We start from the raw sequence: 23,445 nt of genomic DNA on the forward strand, positions 1-23,445 counted from the left end.
TGTCCTACCTCAATGTGTCCCTGCATTAATTTCCCAAAAGGTACTTGCAACCTAAAACAAACTCTAGATAGAGCCCAGAAACACCACTCCCACCCACCACCCCTGAGATTTTTTTTTTCCATTGAGGCAGACTGAATTGGGAAAAGAAATTTCACAAGCAAATGTCAAGTTACAACTATTAGAAGGCCCCAGAATGAGGATTCTACTAGTACTGATTCTGGAAGGAAGACTTCCGGTTGAGAAGCAAGAAGCCACCAAAGATGCAGATGAAGACAGATGTGCCTGAGAGACAGATGTTCTCCTCTGAAGGAGAAACAATGTATGAGGTGACAGATTGGGATGAAGGAAAAACTAAAAGGATGATTCAAGGAGGGGCTGGGGCAGTTTCATTCTGGGGAAGAGATTTTAGCATTAAAGGAGGCTGGCTCATGGCAGCCAGAGTGATGGGGAGAACCAACAGCAACAGCATTCGAGCAGGTGAGATGCTGCTGTAGTAAAGGGGCTTGTTCGCCACACCTGACAACCTGAATCCGACCTCCGGGATCCACATAGTAGGAGAGAACTGACTTCCATGGAAGTATTGTAGTGAGCACAACCAAACACATGCATAGAAACCATAAATTCATATAATTTTAAATTTTATGGGCTGAAGAGAGGGCTCAGCAGTTAAGAGCACTGACTGCTCTTCCAGAGATCCTGAGTTCAATTTCCAGCAACCACATGGTGGTTCATAACCACCTGTAATGGGATCTGATGCCCTCTTCTGGTGTGTCTGAAGACAGCTGAAGTGTACTAATATAAATAAAACTTATAATTAAAAAATGTACATCTCTACGCCTACCTCATCCACAAAGCTACCCCAGTGTTCTAAGGTTCTTAAAACAAACCTCGGGACACCGGGGTTGCTAGCTTTTTCCTAACAATTGTAAGCAAAGCTTTGGCGGTCACCCGCATAGAGTGAGGTTTTGCCCTTTCCCGGAGCGGATGAATTTCCCCAAGATCATATACACCGTTAATGTGCCCACTTACACCTTGTGCCTCCCCCCCCCCCCCATTCTGTGCCTTTTTTAGCGTGAAAGGTTTCTCAACTCTCCATGTTCTCGCCAGCGGCCCCGCCTTACACATCCCCCAGGGAACTGTGCCTGCCTAAATGCGTCGCAGACTTGGATCTGCACCGAAGCCCCGCATCAAGCACCAACTCTACCCACGCCACAGCCTCGACAGAGCTCTTTCCTTCCCCTTTCCTGCCAAAGGCTTCGCTTCCGTTCCAACTCCAATTTCCGACGCCATTCTTCTCTTGGAAATACTTGGGAGGGAAAACTCAACTACATACAAACGGAGCGAGCAGAGCGCATGCGTCTTCGGTGCCTGCTCCTGCTTCAGCCAGGCCTGCCAGTCTCTAGCGCCGGCCGCCTCGCGCATGCGCAGACTAAAAACCAACACCCCGGGAGTTGAGGCGCCGGCTTTGTGGCGCGTTTTCTAGCGAAGTCCCACGTGAAGGATAGCGGTGGCCGGAGCAGGGTGAGTGAGGGCCGAGATCAGGGCTGTGGATGCAGTTTAAGGGTTAGATTTGCAGGAGGCGACAGGGCGGAGCCGCGAGGCCTTGTGAGCCCAAGTGGGGAGGGGTCGAACGTGGAGCGTGGGGTTTAGCAAGCCTGGGACCCAGATCCTTGTTGCTATGCAACAGGGGCGTTGTTACTAGGTAACCCAGGATGAGAGTGTTTCCCGGGATAAGTGGGTTCGAGCACTGAGGTCCAGTCCTCAGGAGGGAGCAGCTGCCAGATTTGGGGGATGAGGCCAGTGCTGAGCTGCACACCTCCCCCAGCCCCATGGTCCAGCCTTCTGCCACCTCAGTTGGAGTCCCCCTCTGGGTACCCTGACCTCATAGGCCTCGCTATGCAACTATAGAGTGCTTGGCAGGGAATGTGCTGTTCGAAATAGCACATGCCACTGACCCTGTCGTCTGGAGTCTGGGCCTTGGAAAGGGAGAGGCAAGGCTGCAAACCCCCCCCCCCCCGCCTTTGCAAACACCCTGCCCCACAAACAGTTGCTGGGTAGCAGCTGTCAGGGGTTTAGCTAGGGATGCCTCCAACCTGCCAGAACGCTGACTTCATTCTCCTTAGTGGCGACTTCGCTACGTTTAGGACCTTCTAGCTCAGCTGAGCCTCTCATGTGGCTGTCATATTTGGATTGACTATTCAAATAACCTCTCCGTGTCTTTATGTCCTACACTGTGGCTTCTTGGCAGGGCTTCTGATACTCATTTAGCAAGCACTTAGTCATTCTATGCTAGGTACTGGGGATTCCAAGAAAAGTTAATGTCAAGCTAGAATTGAGAGTTACTGGGAGCTGTGGGACAAACTTTGAACACCGTGCTTGCACAAATTATTTAACTTCTTGAAGCAACTCTTAACCCAGTTTCAACAGAATTTGCATTTGAGGAGATTGAAATTCAGATAGGTTAAGTAACAGGTATAAAGGTAGTGGCAGCTAATTTGTGATAGAATTGAGCCTGTGTCCTTTGTACAGAGAGCTCTTAGGAGGCTTTGCTTAAAGTAGACTCTTCTCTGGGTTGCTGACCTTTGCAACTGCTGTCTGATTATGCTTCAGGAATCCTGAGGAGCTTAAAAAAAAAAAAAAGGCTGAGCTCCTCCCTGGGAGGGTCTGAGTGGGTTGCCTGGGTGGGGCAGACATCCTTGTTTAACAAGCTATGCAGGCAGACCAGATGGGCAATCCAGAGTTGAGAATTGTAGATCCACCGGACAGCTGTTGAGTAGTGAAGGAACAGTTGGGGCCAGCAGAGGGCACCACGTTAGTTCCTGCCCCTTAGAACTTTACAGTGTGAAAGGACAGAAGAAGAGGAAGGAGCCCTGACTCAGGGTAGAGTCAGCCCTACCCCACCCTGGCAGAGCAAAGCACTGCTGAACATATAGTGATGTCTCACCACCATAGTAAGTAAAGCAGCCCCTCCTAAGCTGAATTGCAGCTATCTGAACAGGAGTGGCCAGTCTCAGTGCTGTCTTTGGCTGTCTCTTCTTACCTTCTTGGTGTGTAACCTGCAGGTGGGTCGTCTGCTAGTATGAAGGCTTTCTTTGGGAGGTTTGGGTGTCTTCGGCTTTGAGCTAGATGGTAGTTAGTAGAACTGTGTGTTCCGGTGGGCAGAGAGCAGGGGTTACCAAGACAGTGTGGAAGTATGAGACAAGCAAAAGGTGAGCCTGAGCTGCTGGGCTTGGGGATATGGTACCCCACTTCTGTTCTAAGCAAAATGGGGCATCATGATAACTAAAGGGCTGATAAGATGCTCCATGGGGAAAAGGCACCTGCCATTAAGCCTGATGAACTGAGTCAGTCCCCTGGGACCCACATGGTAGAAGGAGAGAGCCAACTTGTTCAAGTTGGTCTTAGGTTTCCACACATGCAGACAACACATCTGTATACACACACTGTTCTTTTGTAACTCTGTGGTAAAGTGCTTGCCTACCTGATAGCTCTGAGTTTGATTTCCAGCCTCTCTCTCTCTCTCTTTCCCTCTCTCTTTCTCCCTCCCTCCCTTCCTCCCTCACATTTGAGGAAACAAAAAAGTTTCAGACATGCTTTCATTTGCATAGGCCAATGTTATCTTAATGACCATAACCTCTTCCTGTATTAATATTTTGATGAGGGCTGTATGTATCTCAGTTGGTAGAGTGTTTGCTTTTATATACAAAGCCCTGCGTCCAATCCCTGGTGCAACACACAGGCGGCACACACTTGTAAACTCAATACTTGGAAGGTGGGAAGCAGGAGCATCAGGAGTTCAAAGTCATCCTCAGCTGCATAAAGTTCAGGCTGTCCTGTGCGAAATTAGGCCCTGGCTAAAACAACAGCAAAACTGCAGAGTTCTCAATGAGCCTTGAGGAAGCATGATGATGGTGGGTCGGATTCATATTACCCGGGCTTCACTCAAAAAAAGGAAAGGCGAGGAAAGGAAGAGGAACCGGTAAAGAAAGTAGCTTGCTCCTTTTCTTCACACCCAGTGTTCTCCAGAATCCTGTGAGATTCAGTTTCTGGCTCACCTCAGCTCACCTGGAGGAACAGAGCTGACCTCTCTGTGGAGAGTTAGTTCAAGATCCCCTAGACTGGGGCAGATGGCTGCTTTAAGTTGAAGATGGCACAGAGAACACAGCAGGCTGCTATGGGAGTTGCTGCACGTGTCACCCTGACCTTCTCGTAGGGAAGAGACGACACCTGATCCCTCCTATTGGAGGTCCTTGGGTATAGGATCCAACCCAAGATAGCAACCCTGCTCCTTAAGGCCCCAATCGTGATTGTGACCCAGATAGCTTAGGAGCTAACCCATGTTTCTCACATCTACCAGTGGCAGGCAGGAACCATCTGGCCCTTGACTTGTGCCAAAGAGTAGAAGGTTCTCTCAGCTTGAGGCTCGTCCACTTGAACTGTGTGTCTTGCAATTCCACTTGACCTTACAGGCCTTGGGAGGGGAGTCTGGCAGCTGTTTCTGGTCCAGAAGCTACCCCAAATGTAGTATTTTTAGAAGGTTGGGTTTCTCTTTCTCTCTCTCTCTCTTTCTTTCTTTCTTTCTTTCTTTTTTTTTTTTTTTTAAGCCTTCTCTGCCCAAATGGAATGTCTTCCTTTTCCCTCTGCTATCCGGATGACATTAGATTTGTGGCCAACTCCCCCAGTACCCTGGTAACCACAAACACTTCAAAACCTGGCCTCTCCACCACCTTAGAGCCTTCCTTGTCTCGGCCTCTACGCAGCAGCTCTAAACACAGAAACTCTCTGGAGCTGCAGGTGTCTTTCTGAGCCCGAGGCAGAATGGGATTTACTAGAGCCTTTTGACATTTCTCCAGCAGAATGGGAAAGAAAAAGGTGGGCCAGCAAACATTCTTCTTCCTCGCTCCTTACCTGCTTCAATAAGTTGGTGCTTGCTGAGTCTTAACTCACGTGTGGCATCATGTTAATGGATGAGATCAGAGCACAAAGCACAAGGTGCTTGGGCAAGTTTTTACTGTAATTTCCAGAGATGGTTGGTGGATGCCAAGTGTGTTCTAGCTTATGGATAATCTGTTATGTGACTTTATATGAACGCAGTTCAGCAAAGAGGTTTCAGACAAAGAAGGAGTGCTCAGTAGCTATGCCTGAATTCACCGCTTGGTTTTCCCACACACTGCCTCTCCTTTCTGGATTTCATCATCAGGATGACAATGCCTACCCGATAAGTATCTGTCAGATTGAGAAAAGTAGTACATGCAAGACCAGTCCAGTGTCTTGCTTTTTATTCCTGATAATCTTTCTTTAAGGGCTGGCTGTTTCTGAACCCTTTGCTTATTTTGGCAGCATGAGGTTGAGGTCATTCTGTGTCAGTGATGTGATATGCACACATAACACCAGCAGCTGGTTTTTATCTACCCTTCCTTGCTCAGATCTCATCTATCCCTTATAATTTAATGCATGGGAACTTACCTTTTGTCAAAATCAGTAGCCTTTTGCCTAGCTTCCTTCATCATCCCCAGTGGATAAAGGGTAAACACAGCCCTTTCAAATATACCTTCCTTGTCAATAACTCTATTTTTAGAGAGCTCCCTAGATTACCAAAGGATTAGAGAGAGTAGTTGCCAGGGGGACCAGCCATATCTTAAAAGGGTTGGTACCTCTCAGGAGGAAGGGGGACTACTGATTGAGTTGATTCCAATGGGCAGAGATTTTTGTTGATCACATTTATATAATGAAATTTCTAGGAAAATGCAGAAGAGACCAGGTTTAGAGAGCTTCCTGATGGATAAACATGGAGACCTTCTGAGGGCAGTGTGCCCAGATAGGGCATGGAATCTCTGCACGCCTTCTTCCAGACCATGTGCTACCATCTTTACAGCTGGCATACATCAGTCTCCTTTTATAGTAAATATCTGTGGTTACCCAGGGAACCTAAGCATTTCTCTGAACTCTTGACTCTCTCTAGCCAGTTAATTAAACCTGACTGAGGGGTTGTAAGAATCTTGACTTACAGTCAGACGGAGCACAGATAAAATAAGCCAGGACTTGGTGACTGGCATCTGAAGTTATAGACACAAGTCCCGCCTCTATTGCTCAAAAGCAAATACTTGGAAGAGAATTTGTGGAAAGAAATCAGATTCATTTAGGGCCTGCCTGCCTCTGAGAAAACAGGGGGCTGTTGGCCCCAAGTCTCCATCTTATGGAGTGCAGTTATATTAAAGGGTTTGTAGAGAGGAAGGTTTGGGGTGGGGATGCTACATGCATAGTGGGGTCTTCTCACCAGGGGCATGCAGCCCTATTCCGCACTTCTGGCCAGAATGTCATAATAGAACTTGACTTCAACTTCCTAGAGCTAGTTCCCATAGTTCCTAGACATTACTTGTCTATAAGTTAGACTCTGGAGCCATTTATATGTTTTTTATTAGTTGAAGCACCGAATTAAAGAACAAAGAAGATACACATCCTGATATAATCCAAAATTCACTAGATGCTATGGATTCTATACATATAAAGATTATTTAAGTCAGTGGTGGGGGCTTATACCTTTAATCCCAACACTCAGAGGCAGAGGCAGGCAAATCTCTGAGTGAGAGACCAGCCTTGTCTGTGAGTTCCAGGACACCCAGAGCTACACAGAGAAAACCTGCCTCAAAAAAACTTAAAAGGGAGGGGGAGAAAGATTATTTAGCAGTTGATATCTGTCTGTCTGTCTGTCCTTTTAAGGATCAAACCCAAGGCCATGAGATGGTAGGCAAGCCATCCATCTCTTGGCTACCTGCCCCCAGCAACAGTTAACATTTTAATCACTGTGGTATAGCTTCTCTTCAGAGCTTAGTAATGTATCTGTGGGCAAGAGAATAACCTTGGAAAGGATACCCCTAAAGAAGGGTCACATTATATTGGTGTGATCAACCAAATCACTGCTCATAGGAATTAACTCAATCATTAGCTGCCCTTCCTCCTCAGAGGTTAGGGATGAGAGTCTCAACCCCCTAAAGGCATGGCTGGTCCCCTTGGTAATTGCCTCTCTAATCCTGTGGTTATCTAGGGAGTGCTCTAAAAATGGTCTTATTATCATGAAAGGCATGTTGGAAAGGGCTGTCTTTCACCCTTCATCCTCTGAAGGTGTTGCAGGAAGCCGTGTATTAGATTACATGAAATGTGTGAACTCTGAGCCAGGAAGGGTAGACAAAAACCAAACTGTTGGTGTGTGTGTGTGTGTGTGTTTGTGTGTTTAGGTGTGCTTATATGTTTGTCTATATGTATATACTATGTCATAACCATTGACACAGAATGACATCAATTTCCCACTCCCAAATAGGCCAAGGGATATGACAGTCTCCAGGTCAGTAGTGTCAGAACAAGGTTGAATTAGAAGATGTTCAGTGTAGAAGGGATTGCTTGCTTGCTGAGGATAAGAACAGAACAGAACAGAACACCTCGCACAGGTAGTCACCAAAATCTTACATTGACTATTGAGTAACAGTTGGGGAGAAAGAGAGTTTGGCCTTAGGGTGGTTCTCAACTTTGAATTGTAGAATCATTGAGGAGCTGTGTCCACGACCAGGTCACACAGAGACAGTGCCATCAGCGCCAGAGTGCTTAGACACAGGCACTGACACTTTATGTCACTTTCAGGTGATGTCACTGAGCAGCCCCAGTTGTGATCCGCTGAATACTTTATCTCCCACCAAGGGTAGGATTTGGAAGCAGAGGCTTGGGTTGAAGTTCTTCTGAGTGACCTTGCACAGGTGCTCACCTGCAGCCCTCTTTCTTCACATCTGTGCCCACAGGGGCCAGGGAGAAAAGCCACCTTGCATAATGGCCCCACGAGATTCTGTTGCAAAGTCAGTCATTGGTGTGCGGAGTGGTAATCCTACTTATGTGCTATTTTTAAGTTTCTTTTCCCTATCATCTATGACTTAAGTACATTATGAGCTTCTGAGGATGAAGCCTTTAGAGACTTAAAAATCATTCATGTACATGGTGCCTAAGATGTAGAGACAGGCCTTCAGGAGAATAGACTACAGTGAGATCTTGGCTACGTTAAGGCTCAGGGTAGTGCTTGCTGGTGTATTGATATGGCAGAGAATACAAAAGAGGAAGCTTCGATGGTTATACCAGCTCAGATTCCAAGTTGTGGTTCTTTTTTTTTTTTTTTTTTTTTTTTTGCAAACAGCCCATTTTAGGTCTAGGCCAGGGGTAAAGAAGGGGATCAACTGGGAGAGTAAAAGTGTTCATCAGCTCTGGCTCATTGCCTACCCTGTGGCCCTCTCTTGACAGACACAAACATGGCAGGCGCACACAGCAGTCCATTATGGAGCAAGCATCTTTTCAGAGCTGTCCTAAAGGTCCTAGTGGCCCTTCTCCTCGTCTGCTCGGCAACGGCCCAGACTCATCGAGAGTTTGTCTCACCTGGCCAACAGAAGAGGGAGGCCTCAGCTGATATTTTGACGCAGATTGGCCGATCTCTGAAGGAGACATTGGATACCTGGCTGGGGCCAGAGACCATGCATGTGATTTCAGAGGTAAGGAAGGCTGTGCCTGCAGTGGCTGTGTACAGAAAGAGAAGGAGAGACATTGTTAGCACCATAGCCTTTCTGTCCTGGGTGCTGCTGAGAGCCCCACCTTCCACAAACACAGCCTGGCACCCCTGCCTCTCCTGCAGGCTGTTTGCCTGGTCTAGCCTTCCAGGCTTCTCGTACCACTCCCATCCTTCTCCAGGCTTGGTCTGTTTGGCCAGAAAGACTACAAAATGAGCTACCCTTATAAACTCAACTTGATGGGTTCCCACAGCATTTGACTTGGTCTGAGTCAGACCTCTCATCTTGAACTGGCAGAGCACAGTTCCTCATCCCAGGTCTTCACCTGTAAAAGTGAGGTGGGGCTCATTAAGGCCTATGGCAGGGTCGGTTCTTCCACCAGTGCCATTTCTAGTGTGGTGTCTCACCCTTCTGATAGTTCATACCAAAGTGCCAAGCCAATGGTTTCTAAAATCCAGACTATAGGGCTGGAAAAATGGCTCAGTGGGCCAAGTGTTTACTATACAAGCATGCAGACATGAGTTCAGATCTTCAGAACATATGTAAAATCTGGGCATGGTGTGTATGTCAGTAGCCTCCAGCAGAGGAAAGTGGGGTGAGCAGAGTTAGGCAGATACCAGGAGCTTCCTGGCTGGCCAGACTAGCAGAAACTAGAGCTCCAGGTTCAGTAGTGGCCCTGTTCCAAAAAATTGAGAGGCTGGAGAGGTAGGTCAGCATTTATGGAAGCTTGCTGCTTTCTCGGAGGACCAGAGCTTGGTTCCAGTACCCACAGGTGGTTCACAACCAGTTGGTGCTACAGCTTCAGGGGAACCAATGTTCTCTTCTGGCTTCTCTGGTTGTACCCCACCCCCACCACCACTCATTTATACAAACACACATAGACACATAAATAAAAATGAACTCTTAAAAAGTGGAGAATTGAGGAAGGCATCTTGATGTCAGCTTCCGGCCTCCACTTGGTTCTGTGTGGGTACGTAGGCAGGCACATACAAATCCATAATGTAGTATAGTTGATTGACTTCTTTCCCCCTACATGTCTCAGCCCTGCATGGTCATTTTTCACATACCCTAATAATTCCCTAGGAGGCTTGGAGGCCTCCAGTTTCATAGGGATATAGTGATTCATCCATTCACACACAAGTGCACGTCCCACTACCTCCAAAACAGCTCAGCTGACCAACCGATGTCTGTCTTAGAATCCTGGATTCTGGGTCAGTGAAGAAATATGGCAGAAGGGCTCCTTCACTAGACTCAGAGTCCGTGGACTTTTCACCCAGACTTACCTCCACTGGGGAAGAAACAGCTCAGAGATTTCCCTGCAGGTATTGTCCAGGCTGTGAAAGTATTGGCCGGGCAGAAAGAGAAGAGCCTCATTCATGGTGGCTTTGTCTTTTCCACAGACCCTGTTGCAGGTGATGTGGGCCATCTCATCAGCCATCTCTGTGGCCTGCTTTGCCCTGTCTGGGATTGCTACCCAGTTGCTGAATGCCCTGGGACTGGATGGTGAGTAGCAGAGAATGAGATATCCAGGGCTGTGCCTGACCTTGCTGTTGGTGGGGGTTTATCTGTACAGGGCTAGACATTCCCCCAGCTGTTTGCAGATGTCCCCAGAGGTGCAATAGAAGGGGAGGCTAGAGACTCTAACCACCGTACCAGGGGTTTACTTAATGTTGGGCATCGTGCAAAGGTGTACTGTCTCCTCTTTGGTTACCCACAGCCCATGGAGGCACATGCCCTGTTCTCATATAATAAATAAAACTCCATTTCCGCAAGAGTCGTAGTCTTCCAGGAGTCCCAAGCCAGGAGGTTGGGATTTGAACCTGTTTCCCAAGTCTGGAAGGATGGACTATGCCTTTGCAAGGCTGTTGGTCCATTCTGCTTCACTATTTCTTGCCCCTCTGTGCCCTTACCACATTTCTAGATTGCTGACTCTATGTCCTTTTCCCTTTCAGGTGAACAACTCACCCAGGGCTTAAAGCTCAGCACTAGCCAAGTCCAGACCCTTCTACTGTGGGGAGCAGCAGCACTGGTCATCTACTGGCTGCTGTCCCTGCTCCTAGGCTTGGTCTTGGCCTTGCTAGGGCGGATCCTGGGGGGTCTGAAGCTTGTCCTCTTTGTGGCTGGCTTTGTGGGCCTGGTGAGGTCTGTGCCGGACCCATCTACCCGGGCCTTGATGCTCTTGGCCTTCCTAACTCTCTTTGCCTTGCTGAGTCGGCTTACTGGCTCCAAGAGCTCAGGGACCCACCTGGAAGCCAAGGTGAGAGGGCTGGAGCGCCAGATAGAAGAGCTTCGAGGGAGGCAGAGGCGAGCAGCCAAGATACCCAGGAGCATGGAGGAAGAATGAGAAGGGTGTCTCAAAGTGACATCCTCACCATACCAAAGAGCTGTGCTGCTTCTGGGTCTCATGGCCCTCCTTGCAGCCTCCCTTCTTCCGCCCTTTCCTTGCCTTGTGTCTGAACCTTTCACACCTTTACCCCTGCGCTAGCCCCTAGCTGAGACAGAGAACCGGTCCTCTGCCAGTGCTCAGTCTAGGGATGGCTCCCTGCCCTGTCTCTGCTCCCAGCCTGCTTCCCTCAGGGCAGGTTGGAGGGGCCTCAGCCCTCAGCCCTGGCTTCTGCTCTCAGCCAGCTCCACTGCCACTGATCTCCCTGATGATTAACCTGCTGCTGCCTGGCTTCCTTACAAAAGGCCTTGCAGGAGATTGGAGACCTGAGGATAAGGGAGGAGGAAATGGTCCCTGGAGGCCTGTGCATCTATGTTCTGTTACAAGTGCCTTAACAGGAGTCAGCAGCACCCTCCAATTGCCCCTTGCTACACTGAGTGTAGTAAAGTGTGCTGTGGCTACTTTGTGTTCAGAGTGAGCAGTCCCTTGCAAAATCCCCACTCTAGCAAACAAAGCAAAGGCTGGGGCCCTGCAGGGACTGTCAGATCTCCCTTGGAGATTCTAGGGACCTTGAAAAGGGCAGGAGGACCTGCTGTCTTGCAGTTTTATTCCTGTCTACTCCATGCTATCCAGGAGCAACCATTGGTCAGTGTTGTGTCCCAGTAGCTGGGAAGGGCATGGCTTTGCCCTGATCTGTTCTCCGGGGCTGGAAGGGAGCCTGTCATTAACCCCTCTTCACCAGGGCACTTGCTCACTCTTGGCCTTGGCCTTTAGGGCCCTGGTGGAGGGAGGTGTCCTATGCCAGGTCCAGCACAAGATGTGAAGAATAAATGCCTATTCTTACCGATAAGGTCTGATGTGGAATCATGGCTGCAGCGATATATTTTTATCAGCGCTTGGTGGTTTTAAATAAAGTGCATGCTATTTTGTTATCTTCTTCTGAATAAAATGTATTTACTCAAAGACTCTGCTGCCATACTCTCTTCTGTGGGGGCAGCCCAACCTTCTGGACTTATAACAGGAATCTGTTGAGAGGAAGGGAGAACTCAGGAAGGCAGGATGTATCTGATACCTTTTCTTCTAGGACCTTGGAGGAAGGCATGCACTGTCTTGTAAAACTTGCAGATCTGGCAGTGGTGTTGGGACTGAAGTTGCCCCTTCCTGCAGGGTGTTTATGTTGCTAGCCTGGGGAGTCTGGAAAAACTGGCTTTCCCTCACAGACTCAAGAATTTACTGCAGTAAGGTTCTCACTGTGGCTCGGGGTGGTTCTGCTGTTTTGTATAAGGCTGGGGCTTGTCTCTGTTTCTTTTTCCTCTTTAAGTTGCCATGGAGATGCCAGATCATCTGGACCTCTCCCAGCACTACCTGGGAGCAAGGCTAGGCAGGAGTCAGGACTCCCTCAAAAGGGTGGACCAGCCTTCACCTTTAGAATTCTTTCTGGGATAGATTTGGGCATGAAACAAGCTGCCTCTACGGATTGTCTAAGGTGGCCCTTTTCAGTCTCAGCAGCTCTGTTCTCTTCTGTCCCTGAATTCTAGATTCCTTCACAGGTGAGATGCTTGTGGGGAGGGCATGAGGCAGAGGAAAGGTTTTCCGTTTGCTTGGTTTTCTCCTTGATCATCAGCTTCCAAGAGGAATCCCAGAGCTCACCTTGTGCCTCCTGGCGGAGGGCATCTATCTGCTTAGTCTCCAGGGATGCTGCCTTCTTCCGACCCTAGGCACAGGGGGGCGAGGGGGGGCGGGGGGGACTCTGGGTTTTGGCATCCGCGGGGCACTAGGACCCGGCGGGGCGAAGGGGACGGCCCATGTGCCTGCGTTCCCTCCCACCCCACTGATCCCGCTCCATTGTCTGGGAACTGCAGCCGTGGGCCGGCGGCACAGAGAACTGGGGGCTAGAGCGGCCGGCGCGGAGCGGGCGCGGGAGATGCGGGGCCAGATCGCAGCCACCTGAGCCGCGCGCCGGTTACCCGCCTTTGGTGGGAAGGAGTGCACCTCGATGACTGAACGCGCGGCTGCAGCCCCTCGGGGGCCGTACGGTGCCTGGCTCTGCCTCCTGGTGGCTCTCGCCCTGGAAGTCGTGAGAGGTCAGAGGGAAGGGAGGGGAAGGGATGGGAGGGGCGACCTGGCCCTGCCCGCCGATGCCGCGCGCCAGTGATGCCCCCAAGCCTCTGGGCTCTGGAACTAAACCTAGAGCAATGCCCTGGAGAGGTCTAACCTTGGGAAACCGGCTCCCAGCCAACAGCCCTTTTGCCTTCTCTGTGCACTACCTGGATGCTCCTACCTGAGCCTAAGGTCTTCCCTCCCTCCCATCCTCACAAGCCCGGTCCCAACTCCTCTGCGCGCCAACCGCCTTTCCAGCCCCGACATCTAACCCGGCTGCTCCGCTCTCCCCTTGCACCACCTCTCCCTAACCCGCTTTTCTAGCCCCAAGAAGCCTCCCTGTTAGTCACAGGAATGCAAAACAACCGCTTTGCCTGGGATCCGAGAGATACGCTTCTCTCTGTTCCAAGATCTCCAACCTTGGAGTCTTCTAGGAGATTCCCAGCCTTACCTTTCCGAGCCCCTTGTGGGTGTACCCGTCACTGAGTAAGGGGCAGGAGCTACCGTGTGCCTGACATGAGCTGGGGCTGAAAGGTGGAAGGTGCTATGGGAAATGGGAAATCGTGAAGTAGTCTCTACCCTTCTGCCCCATCAAGAGGGCTGGACTCCCAGTAATGGGAGCCATGGGAGTCCGTGGGAGTCAGGCTACTGAGCATCTTGTAATTATGGAAACATTGAATTAGAAGGTGGACCGGAGCCACCCTAAGGGCCAACAGTCACTCACTTGTTACCCTTAGGGATATTGGCGCGCAGGGGATGGGGGTGCTCTAGAGAAAAGCCCCACCATCTCAGATCAGCTGTAGAGCTGAGAGAGCTGGTTCTGGAACTTCTTTCAGGTGCATGCACCCTGCAGAACCAGTCCTTATAACCCCTCCACAAAGAGGGAAGGAAAGCTTTGTCATTCCGCTCACTAACAATCTCACTTCACATATGATCTACCGAGCTTACAAAGCTCTCCCCTGCCCACCGGGTTATGAAATACTCCCACCCCTTTTACCAGTGAGGAACCCCAGGCTCCAAGATGCTGGTGACTGGCCCATCTTTCAAGGAGTAGAGCTAGGACATAAAGTCAGATCTCTTTCCCGAGCCCCCAAACCTTTTGAGGAGGTTTGAAGGAATTCCAGAATGAGTAAGACAGAGCCTGGGGTTGACATCATTTAGGAGAGGCAGCGGAGCCAGGCACATCGACTGTACTTTCTATTCCAGGTACTCTGGAGAAATGGGAGGATAGGATAGTTCCCCATCTTAGAAAAGCAGTAGCAGCAAGCAGAGCCCGAACAAGGTCTAGCGAGGGGCTGGCTGACCACAAAAGGCTTCCTTGAGGAGACGGAATGTGCTCTTGACTCTGAAGGAGGGTGGGGGTACCGTGTGAAGCCCATATGGCATGCTGGCGTCGCAGTGGGTGAAAAGGCTGGGTAACTAGGTGGTGAATTCCTTAGTGGCCTCTCAGTTCCACTGCAGGTTGGAGAATCCTCATACATCATTTTCTAAATCCATTAAGTGGAATCTGTAGCAATAGAAATTAATCCACAGAATTGTGTGAGGACTGAAGAAGTTAATACCTGTAAAATTGGATCTGTGTGGGGTCAAGTGCTTTAAAAATTGTTACTCTTTGGGGATTATAGTACAAATCAATATAGCCATAGTGGACCTTTGTGCTTTTTATGAATGAATATTTCATCTCCTCAGGCTCTGTTCCCACACTTTGTGAGTGCTGGTAGCCTAACAGACCTCTTTGGTACCCTCCTCAAGTCTCATTCCTGAACCCCAATCTCCAGCTAGCACTAGAGCTTGATCCCCAGAAGGGATCAAGTTTGGAAATTTGGTGTGGGTGTGCCATGACAGGAATCAGACTTGGAGGGGGTGAGCAGCCATGTTCACCAAAGGGCACAGACACAGCCAAAAGAGTCTCCATTTCTACAAAGCTCACCTAGGAACCGTATTTTACTTAGTAGTTCCCAATGCATGAGGCGTTCTGCCCTCCAAATGCCCTATCTGAGGCAGACAGGTAGTAGGAATATGTAGAAGAGATGTTGCAAGGGCTCTGCCGCCAGAGAGAGACAAGTTCTGTGTAAGGTAGAAGGAATAACTGGGAAGTTTACTTCCGATCTCTGACTCTCTCAAACCCTGTCTACTTTTGTGAGGCTCTCAGTACCTCAGTCACCTCATCCATGAAGTGGAATGATTCCTCTACATCTGAGAGATGGTACATTTGTAGTCCATTTTACCCTCTCCTCCTCATCCCCACAGTAAAAAGGAAGCCCTGTCTAACCTCTGTGAGTTCTGTAGCCATTCCATGTCTACCCTTGTTCCTCTCCAGTTGGAAGTAACCCAGATGCCCTGGACCCCATCTACCTGCCAGTGTCCCTGGAACTCCTGGATGCCCCTGAGCATTTCCGTGTGCAGCAGGTGGGCCACTACCCACCTGCCAACTCTTCCCTGGGCTCCCGCTCTGAGACCTTCCTGCTCATGCAACCTTGGCCCAGGGCACAGCCACTTCTCCGGGCCTCCTACCCACCTTTTGCCACTCAGCAGGTAAGGATAGGGTCCAGGGACTCCCAGGCAAATGAGTCCCATGGGGTTTTGGGGCTCTTCTCACTCTAAGCACCAACAAGGGAATGGGCACATCAGGGCGATGTGACCCTGCATAGCTTTTCCCATTCTCTACATAGGAAGACTGAGGCCTCTAAGCTCTACACTGAGATTAGAAGCCTGAAATCCCACCTTCCCGGACCTGGTGATCGTGTTATCTGCCTCTCTGCCTGACTCTGCAGTTGAGCATGCTTGTCCTTTTCCAGGTGGTCCCTCCTAGGGTCACTGAGCCCCACCGGCGGCCTGTCCCTTGGGATGTGCGGGCTGTTTCCGTGGAAGCAGCGGTGACTCCAGCAGAGCCCTATGCCCGTGTCCTCTTCCACCTCAAAGGGCAGGATTGGCCACCAGGACCTGGCAGCTTGCCCTGTGCACGGCTGCATGCCACACACCCTGCAGGCACCGCCCACCAAGCCTGCCGCTTCCAGGTGAGTGAGCTGCTTCTGCTGCTGCACCAGGCAGGTGTGGTGCCAGGGTGGAAAGGAAGGACTCTACCCCAGTCTGAGAGTCTAGGGCCAATGCCACCCAACTCTCTTTCCATTCCTGATAGCCCTCAGAGAGGGTCCCTTGAGGACTGCAGTTCATGGTGCCTGTCTTTGGGCACATATGTCTCTGAGGCACCGGTTCCCACCTATAGAGTACTGGAGAAGAAGTGAGACAAACGTTAGAGTCACTGTAACAGAGCCATGGGCCTTTGTGTGTACTGATGGAATTTTCGTGGGTTCTGTTTCCACTATCGTGCAGTTGGATCCAAACACCCACTGGAGAGAACTGTTTCTGGTTCTTGATATTCTGAGCTCTAGGCACGTCCTGGGATGTGGTAAAGATTATCCCATTTTGCTATGAGTCTGTTCAAGAAGAGTCACTCATAGGGTAGTCTGAGACCTAGACCTGGTGGCTCCCTAGTTTATGGTGGCACCCAGGAGACATCCTTGGCTCTGCCTTTCATAGGTTTTTGCACCAATGGGAGCAAGACCCCTTCCCACCCTTCCCCGGGCCAACCACAGCCTTTGCTCTTGTTGTGTTTGCAGCCTTCTCTGGGTGCCTGTGTAGTGGAACTGGAATTCCCCTCTCAGTGGTTCTCCCAGAGTGCCACCACAAGGGCTGAACTGGCCTACACACTGGAGCCTGCAGGTGAGGGCCCTGGGGGTTGTGGCCCTGGCACAGAGGAGGAACCCAAGGAGCAGGCTCTTCCGGTGGGCGGTGTGGAGCTGCACCCTGAAGACCCCCCACAGTACCAGGAGGTACCACTGGATGAAGTAGTCACTTTGCGTGCACCTGATGTGCCGATGAGGCCTGGCCAGCTCTTCACTGCCACCCTCCTGCTTCGACACAACTTCACAGCCAACCTTCTTACTCTGCGGTGAGTACTCGGCCCCTGTGGGTGGAAGAGGTAATGAGGGTTAAGTAGGAAGACATCGGGTTCCTAGTTTTCCTTTACTCACACAGGAGCGCTGGGTCTCCACCAACCGTGCGTTCTGCATAAAACTCCCAAGCAGAGAACTGCAAGATACTGTGCAGGGCATAAGCCAGGAGTAGAAAGCCACCATGGGACTTCATGTCCTGGGGTCGAGGAGGCAGGAGAGGATTGGAGCCTGAGAAGTGTAGCGTCCATGCTGGGTTATGCTCAAACAACGATAAGATGGATATCCATCTGGGCTTGAGTATCCATAAGTTTCTCCTACTTGCCACTCTTGCTGGGGGGGTTGAGGGGGGAGGAACGCTTTGGACAAAGCCATTCCTTCCCATCAGAGACCCCCATTCTGTTACCCTTTTCTATAGGAAGTTACTCCAAAGCATCCTCTCTCCTACCCAGTGAAGCTGGCAAGGATGTGTAATGTAACTTCTCTACATTTGTGGCTCTGTGGGAGTTCCACCCCACGTGTCTCCCTACCTACCTCTCAGGCCTACTCAGTCTCCGTCATCCACTGATTCTGCAGATCTTACCGTACCAGTCCTGTGTTTCCACACTGGTGTTGTTGCACAGAAGTGTGCAAGGCCCTGCTCCCACCTGTACCGAGGACTGGAAGAGAAAGCATGAACTAGATTAGGCAGTGTGGGGGTGCTCAGCTGAAGCTATAATGAACCCTGAGGACTTGAGCCAGTGGGCAGAGTAAGGGGAAAATTACCTACCACCTCCAAGAAATAGTGTTTAGGAAGAAAGGTAGACTAGGCTATGGGTGTAGCCTGGGCAAAGGCCTGGGGGACATGAATGTGAGTTGGGCTAGGGAGGAATGACTCTTGGTGTGGCCCAAACCTAGAATGTATGAAGAGATGTCACTGCTCCTATTGAGGCTGAGGCTGAGTCAGGACCTGGAGGCTCTGGAACACCAGGCCTGGGCTTCAGCTGTGGGCAGTAGAGTTGTAAGTGGCTTTGGGGTGGGTAGAGAAAGGAGTGTGATATGACCTGTCTTGAGTTGGGGGCCTTCTGGGAAGAATAGAAGGAGATTCCTATTGGAACCAGGAAGGCCAGACAGGGTGTAACATCTCTAGCTCTTCATCTGCCTTCCCAAAGCAATTGGCAGCTCAGTCTCCATCTTGACTAACAACCTCTTTGCAGGATCAAGGTGAAGAAAGGACTGCAGGTGACAGCTGCCCGCCCAGCCCAACCCACCCTCTGGACTGCTAAGCTAGACCGCTTCAAAGGCTCAAAGCACCACACCAGTCTGATCACCTGTCACCGTGCTGGGCCTGCAGGACCAGATTCCAGGTGCCTAGAGAGATCTAGTCCTAGAGTGTTGGGGAACAGGTTTGGGGATCTGATGGATTTTCACCCCAGATCATTTGGGGACATAGATTAATGGTTCTGTGGATCTTAAGAGGGGCCTAGAGGCCAAGTTGGGCTCTGTAGCCCGGATGCAGGCTTAGGTTCTGTTACTTTTCACTATGATTTTGGGGGACGGACACCACCCGCTGTGCCTTGACCTTCTTGTCAGTCAGATGGAAATGATTATAGAGTCTACTTGTGAACCCCGGTGGTACCTGGCAGCTGGCAAACACTTGGCTCATCTCTCTTCTGCCAGTAACCCCCTTGAACTGTCCGAGTTCCTGTGGGTGGACTTTGCGGTGGAGAATAGCACTGGTGGGGGTGTGGCAGTCACTCGCCCTGTCACGTGGCAGCTGGAGTACCCAGGTCAGGCCCCCGAAGCAGAGAAGGACAAAATGGTGTGGGAGATCCTGGTGTCTGAGCGGGACATCAGAGCCCTCATCCCTCTGGCCAAGGTAAGAGCCTACCCTTTGTGCTCAGCCCCACTGGATGCCTGGACCCAGGAACCCCAGAAGGTGAGAACCCTGGAACTGATGCCCCTTACACCCTCAGGCTGAGGAGCTGGTGAACACAGCTCCATTGACTGGAGTGCCCCAGCGTATCCCTGTGCGTCTCGTCACGGTGGACAGTGGGGGAGCCCTGGAGGAGGTGACAGAGCACATTGGCTGTGAATCAGCCAATACACAGGTCCTTCAGGTGAGTGGCAGCACTTGTCCCTGTGATTCTGCTCAGCCAAACAAAATATTCTGCGGTACATCTTTAAGAGAGCAGCTCAGCCACGGACCTCATAATGCCAGCTCCTTTCATTCTTCCCCTCTGTAAAGTAGGAACTCTGAAAGCTCAACCTTAAGCTTTTTTAAAAAAATTTTTTTATATTTTGTTTTTTTCAAGACAGAGTTGCTCTGTGTAGCTGTGGCTGCCCTGGAACTCACTTTGTAGACCAGGCTGGCCTTGAACCCAGAGATCCTCCTTCCTCTGCCTCCCAAGTTCTGGGATTAAAGGCCTGCACCACCACTGCCCAGCCTTAAGCTTATTTTCACATCCTTGTCCATATGTCCATCTTGGCCCTGGCCGGGGAGCTAAGCCTGTGCTTTGAAGTCAGGGAGGTCTTGGGGGGGAAGCTGTGTTAGTGACTTTTCTCACTGCTGGGACAAAATGACTGACAAGAGCAGTTTAGGAAGGAAGGGCGTATTCTGGCTCATAGTTCTGGGGTACGGTCCATTACGTCAGGGAAGGACGAGTATAGGAGCTGGAGGCTCGCATTGCACTGAAGTCAGAAGGCAGAGGGACGAATACTGGTGCACAGATAAAAGGAGTTCTCCCACCTCAGTGAGCTCAGCCTAGGAATTCCCTCACAGATGCGACTCCGGATCTGTCTCCTAGCGAGTGCCAGGTCTTGTCAAGCTCACAGTATTAATCATCTCGACCCATCTTTGTTACTAGCCGTGTGGTCATGTGCAAGTGTCTTAACCGCTCTGAGCCTCCGGTCCCTCGACTTTAACATATCATTAGGTACCTAAGACAGTATCCAGCAATAGCAGGAACTGAAGTTTCAGCAGTTTCTACTGTTAGAATTAGACGAATTAATCATAATAATCACTGTTGTAATGACCTGGGGTGGTTAAGACAGTAGACAGTTTTCTCTGTCTTGTGGTCCTAGAGAGGAAGCATTGGCCCAGATCCCAGGCAGCGATGACAACACCTTGGGGGCTCGTGGGTGGATATGTGAGCCTGTCTAGCCTCTCTGCCTTCACACACTTAGCTGTAGCTGGCTGTTAGGTGCCTCCAGCACCAATGTCCGAGATTGGCACCGAGGAGCTAAAGTTGTAAATTCAACCCAGACCCTGCTAGGCTGTGTAAGTTGTATGCAAATGGCCCAACTCACCCCTTGGAGAACCTAAAGTATGGCCCAGTGTCCCTGGAGTGGATTTTGGTAGTACAGCAAAATATGTTAAGCTAAGAGCAGTGGGTCCCACCCTCCCTCAAGCCCACCATAAGACTTGTGATAATCAGATCTGAGTTTGAATTGTAGGCCTGCTTATAGCTGAAGAAGGTGACATATCAATGACTGTCATTTGTGTCTCAGCCCATCTCTGCCTTTCCGTAGGTATCTGAGGCCTGTGATGCTGTGTTCGTGGCTGGCCAGGAGAGTCGGGGTGCCAAGGGGGTGCGGGTGGACTTCTGGTGGCGCCGACTTCGGGCCTCACTGAAGCTGACTGTTTGGGCCCCACTCCTACCTTTGCGCATTGAGCTGACTGACACCACTCTGGAACAGATCCGAGGCTGGAGGGTCCCAGGTCCAGCAGAAGGGTGAGTGCAGACCTGCAGGAGCCCATAGGACATAGGGCTTAGTGAATCCCTTCTGGAGCTAAAGGTACACAGCAGACACTTCCGTGGACCTCGGCTGGGGACTGGTGATGCCTTCTGCCTATCCAGCCTATATTAATTACTTTCCATGTTGCCATGACAAAACATTTGACAAAACAAACTTAAGAAACACGGGATTTATTTTGGCTCACAGTTCAAAATGCAACCCATCATGGCGGGCCAATCATAGTGTCCAGTGGGCGGGCCCCTCACTGACGCCCCTCCCCGCGCAGGCAGTTGGAGCCTGAGGCTGCTGCTGAGGAGGTGGACCGGCGCTCCCGCGGCTGCCGCCTGCAGTACCAGAGAGCCGGTGTGCGCTTCTTAGTGCCCTTTGCGGCTCACCCGCTGGACGGTGGCCGCCGCCTCACCCACCTACTCGGTCCTGACTGGTTGCTGGATGTGAGTCACCTCGTGGCAGCCCATGCCCATGTGCAAGATCCTCGCATAGCCACCTTGGAAGATGGCCGCATCTTAGTGGGACGAGAGCCCGGAGTCACCTCTATCGAGGTGAGCCGCCACAGGGGACACTAAAGAGCAAGATTGTGGCCCCTTCTCCCAGGATACTGGTGACCCCAGACTGTTCATGGTTAGGTGTGAAGGCTGCAGAAGGGGCTTACTGTGGCTGGGGAGAGTAGGTGGGCAGTCTGGGAGGCATAGGTGGCTGGATGAGAGTGGAGTTCACTGTAGGAAATGCCTCCGGAAAACGGACAGCCCTCTGGTGTGGATCAGAGTCTTTTAAGTGTGTTAGAGTGTAGAGAAAATGATGCCAAAACAGGGAGACCCTCCCCCCCCACTTTCAGTTGTTTCCCACTCTTAGGTTCGTTCCCCACTATCTGACTCCATCCTGGGAGAGCAGGCACTGGCTGTGACAGAGGACAAGGTCTCAGTGCTGAATTTACAAGTGCAGCCGGTGATGGGCATCTCACTGTCCCTGAGCCGGGGCATGTCCCACCCTGGAGAGGTCACAGCCACATGCTGGGCCCAGTCAGCTCTTCCAGCCCCAAAGCAGGTGATGGCTGGGGGTGAGAGAGCATGGTCAGCTGCGGTAGATGGGGGGTGATGGAGGAGGAGGATGGGAGGAAGTGGGTCCTGGTACTTGGACCCCTTGCTCTAGGGTTTTCAAATAAGGACTACTTCCCTGTGAGGTAGTGAGTTCTCTGGCTGGAACTGATCAAGCAGTGGCAGGCTGGAACATGGCGTTGGGAGGTTCTTTAGGTTCTCCTGAGGACTCAGACTCCTGGGCTGAGTGGCAGACAGGTGATTGACACGCGTCCCCTCTCTCCCTGTGTTTTGTCCATTTGCCTGTGTCTCTGTTTCCTCCGTGCTCTTTCTTCCGTGTGGCCTGTCACTGTGGGAGTGGTCTGTGTGTGCATGCGTGCGTGCCCTCGCGTGTCTCTGCTTGTGTCCGTGTGCCCTGCAGGAGGTGGCCCTCTCCCTGTGGCTGTCCTTCTCTGACCACACTTTGGCCCCAGCCGAGCTCTACGACCGCCATGACCTGGGACTATCCGTCTCAGCTGAGGAGCCCAGTGCAGTTCTGCCGTCTGAAGAGCAGGGAGCCCAACTTGGTGTGGTGGTGAGTGGCGTGGGTGCCGAAGGGCTGCCCCTCCACGTGGCTCTGCACCCACCGGAACCCTGCCGCCGGGGCCGCCATCGTGTTCCCCTGGCCTCAGGCACCGCCTGGCTGGGGCTGCCCCCTTTGCCCACAGCAGCTCCTGCCCTCCCATCCAGCCCTGCCCAGACCCCACCGTTCACAGAAGCCGCCGTGGAAGGAAAGCGGCAGATAGCAGGTGATGTGGGGGGCCATGTGGGTATTAGGGGCAAGTTTGAGCGGGCAGAGGAAGAAGCTGGGAAGGAAGAGAATGAGGCCAAAGAAGAGGAGGAAGATGAGGAAGAGATGATGCCTGCCCCTCAGCGCGTCACCGACCTAGAGCTGGGAATGTATGCTCTCCTGGGCATCTTCTGTTTGGCCATCCTCATCTTCCTGGTCAATGGTGTGGTCTTTGTGTTGCGCTATCAGCGCAAAGAGCCTCCTGACAGCACTACAGACCCTGCCTCCCCTCAGCCTCATAACTGGGTCTGGCTGGGTACCGATCAGGAGGAACTGAGTCGGCAGCTGGACCGATGCTCTTCCTCGGGTCCACCCAAGGGGGAGGGGGGCTGTCCTTGTGAAAGTGGGGCAGGAGGGGATACCTCAGCCGTGGCTCCCAGTGCTTCAGAGAGCCCTGCTGGCTCCTCGAGCACCCTGGCCCGCAAAGAAGCTGGGGGACGTCGGAAGCGAGTCGAATTTGTGACATTTGCACCAGCACCCCCAGCCCAGCTGCCTGAGGAGCCTATAGGGGCCCCGGCTGTACAGTCCATCCTGGTAGCAGGTGAGGAGGACATCCGCTGGGTGTGCGAGGACATGGGGCTGAAGGATCCAGAGGAGCTTCGAAACTACATGGAGAGGATCCGGGGCAGCTCCTGACTACCCCTGGCCCGCCAGGTGCAGCTTTGCCCACCAGCTCAGGCATTGGGACCAATGGGATATCTGGCTATACTTCTTGCCTGACCCTCATGCTCATCCTCTGGTGCTTGTTTATCTGAGTCCCCTGCTGGGTCCCTTCAGGGACCCCATCCCAGGCCCCTTTCACCCCCACCCCTTGTCATGGACTATGGTCAAGAGGGAGGGCGCATGCCCCTTATTTATGGGAACCACTTCA

The 23,445-nt window shown here is 51.5% G+C and overlaps 2 protein-coding genes across 4 annotated transcripts; both read left to right on the plus strand.

Annotated features, from left to right (window-relative positions):
* The first annotated feature begins 1,107 nt into the window (after positions 1 to 1,107).
* Positions 1,108 to 11,880, plus strand: TMEM109 (transmembrane protein 109). Of its 3 annotated transcripts, none has more exons than XM_080913546.1 (4): positions 1,108 to 1,521; positions 8,281 to 8,525; positions 9,941 to 10,043; positions 10,493 to 11,880. In XM_080913546.1, the coding sequence occupies exons 2-4, from the start codon at positions 8,289 to 8,291 to the stop codon at positions 10,882 to 10,884; spliced, it is 732 nt and encodes a 243-aa protein (XP_080769672.1). In that variant the 5' UTR covers positions 1,108 to 1,521; positions 8,281 to 8,288; the 3' UTR covers positions 10,885 to 11,880. The 3 variants fall into 3 exon arrangements, with proteins under 3 accessions (XP_080769672.1, XP_080769671.1, XP_080769673.1); XM_080913545.1 differs by lacking the exon at positions 1,108 to 1,521 and adding an exon at positions 2,742 to 2,951; XM_080913547.1 differs by lacking the exon at positions 1,108 to 1,521 and adding an exon at positions 2,933 to 3,062.
* Positions 11,881 to 12,826: 946 nt separating this feature from the next.
* Positions 12,827 to 23,226, plus strand: TMEM132A (transmembrane protein 132A). The gene is made up of 11 exons (XM_080911341.1): positions 12,827 to 13,007; positions 15,344 to 15,558; positions 15,822 to 16,040; positions 16,644 to 16,975; positions 18,173 to 18,322; positions 18,636 to 18,834; positions 18,932 to 19,075; positions 20,487 to 20,689; positions 20,980 to 21,253; positions 21,564 to 21,755; positions 22,167 to 23,226. The coding sequence occupies exons 1-11, from the start codon at positions 12,920 to 12,922 to the stop codon at positions 23,208 to 23,210; spliced, it is 3,060 nt and encodes a 1,019-aa protein (XP_080767467.1). The 5' UTR covers positions 12,827 to 12,919; the 3' UTR covers positions 23,211 to 23,226.
* The last annotated feature ends 219 nt before the right edge of the window (positions 23,227 to 23,445 follow it).

The sequence above is a fragment of the Micromys minutus genome, assembly GCF_963924665.1.
Source record: "Micromys minutus genome assembly, chromosome: 2".
Lineage (NCBI taxonomy): Eukaryota > Metazoa > Chordata > Mammalia > Rodentia > Muridae > Micromys > Micromys minutus.

Coding starts and splice junctions, on each gene's coding strand:
- TMEM109 (XM_080913545.1), top strand. Junction 8,526..9,940: donor CCATGCATGTGATTTCAGAG/GTAAGGAAGGCT, acceptor TCTTTTCCACAG/ACCCTGTTGCAGGTGATGTG. Junction 10,044..10,492: donor GAATGCCCTGGGACTGGATG/GTGAGTAGCAGA, acceptor TTTCCCTTTCAG/GTGAACAACTCACCCAGGGC.
- TMEM132A (XM_080911341.1), top strand. CDS start 12,920: ATGACTGAACGCGCGGCTGCAGCCCCTCGGGGGCCGTACGGTGCCTGG. Junction 18,835..18,931: donor CCCTCATCCCTCTGGCCAAG/GTAAGAGCCTAC, acceptor TTACACCCTCAG/GCTGAGGAGCTGGTGAACAC. Junction 19,076..20,486: donor CCAATACACAGGTCCTTCAG/GTGAGTGGCAGC, acceptor GCCTTTCCGTAG/GTATCTGAGGCCTGTGATGC.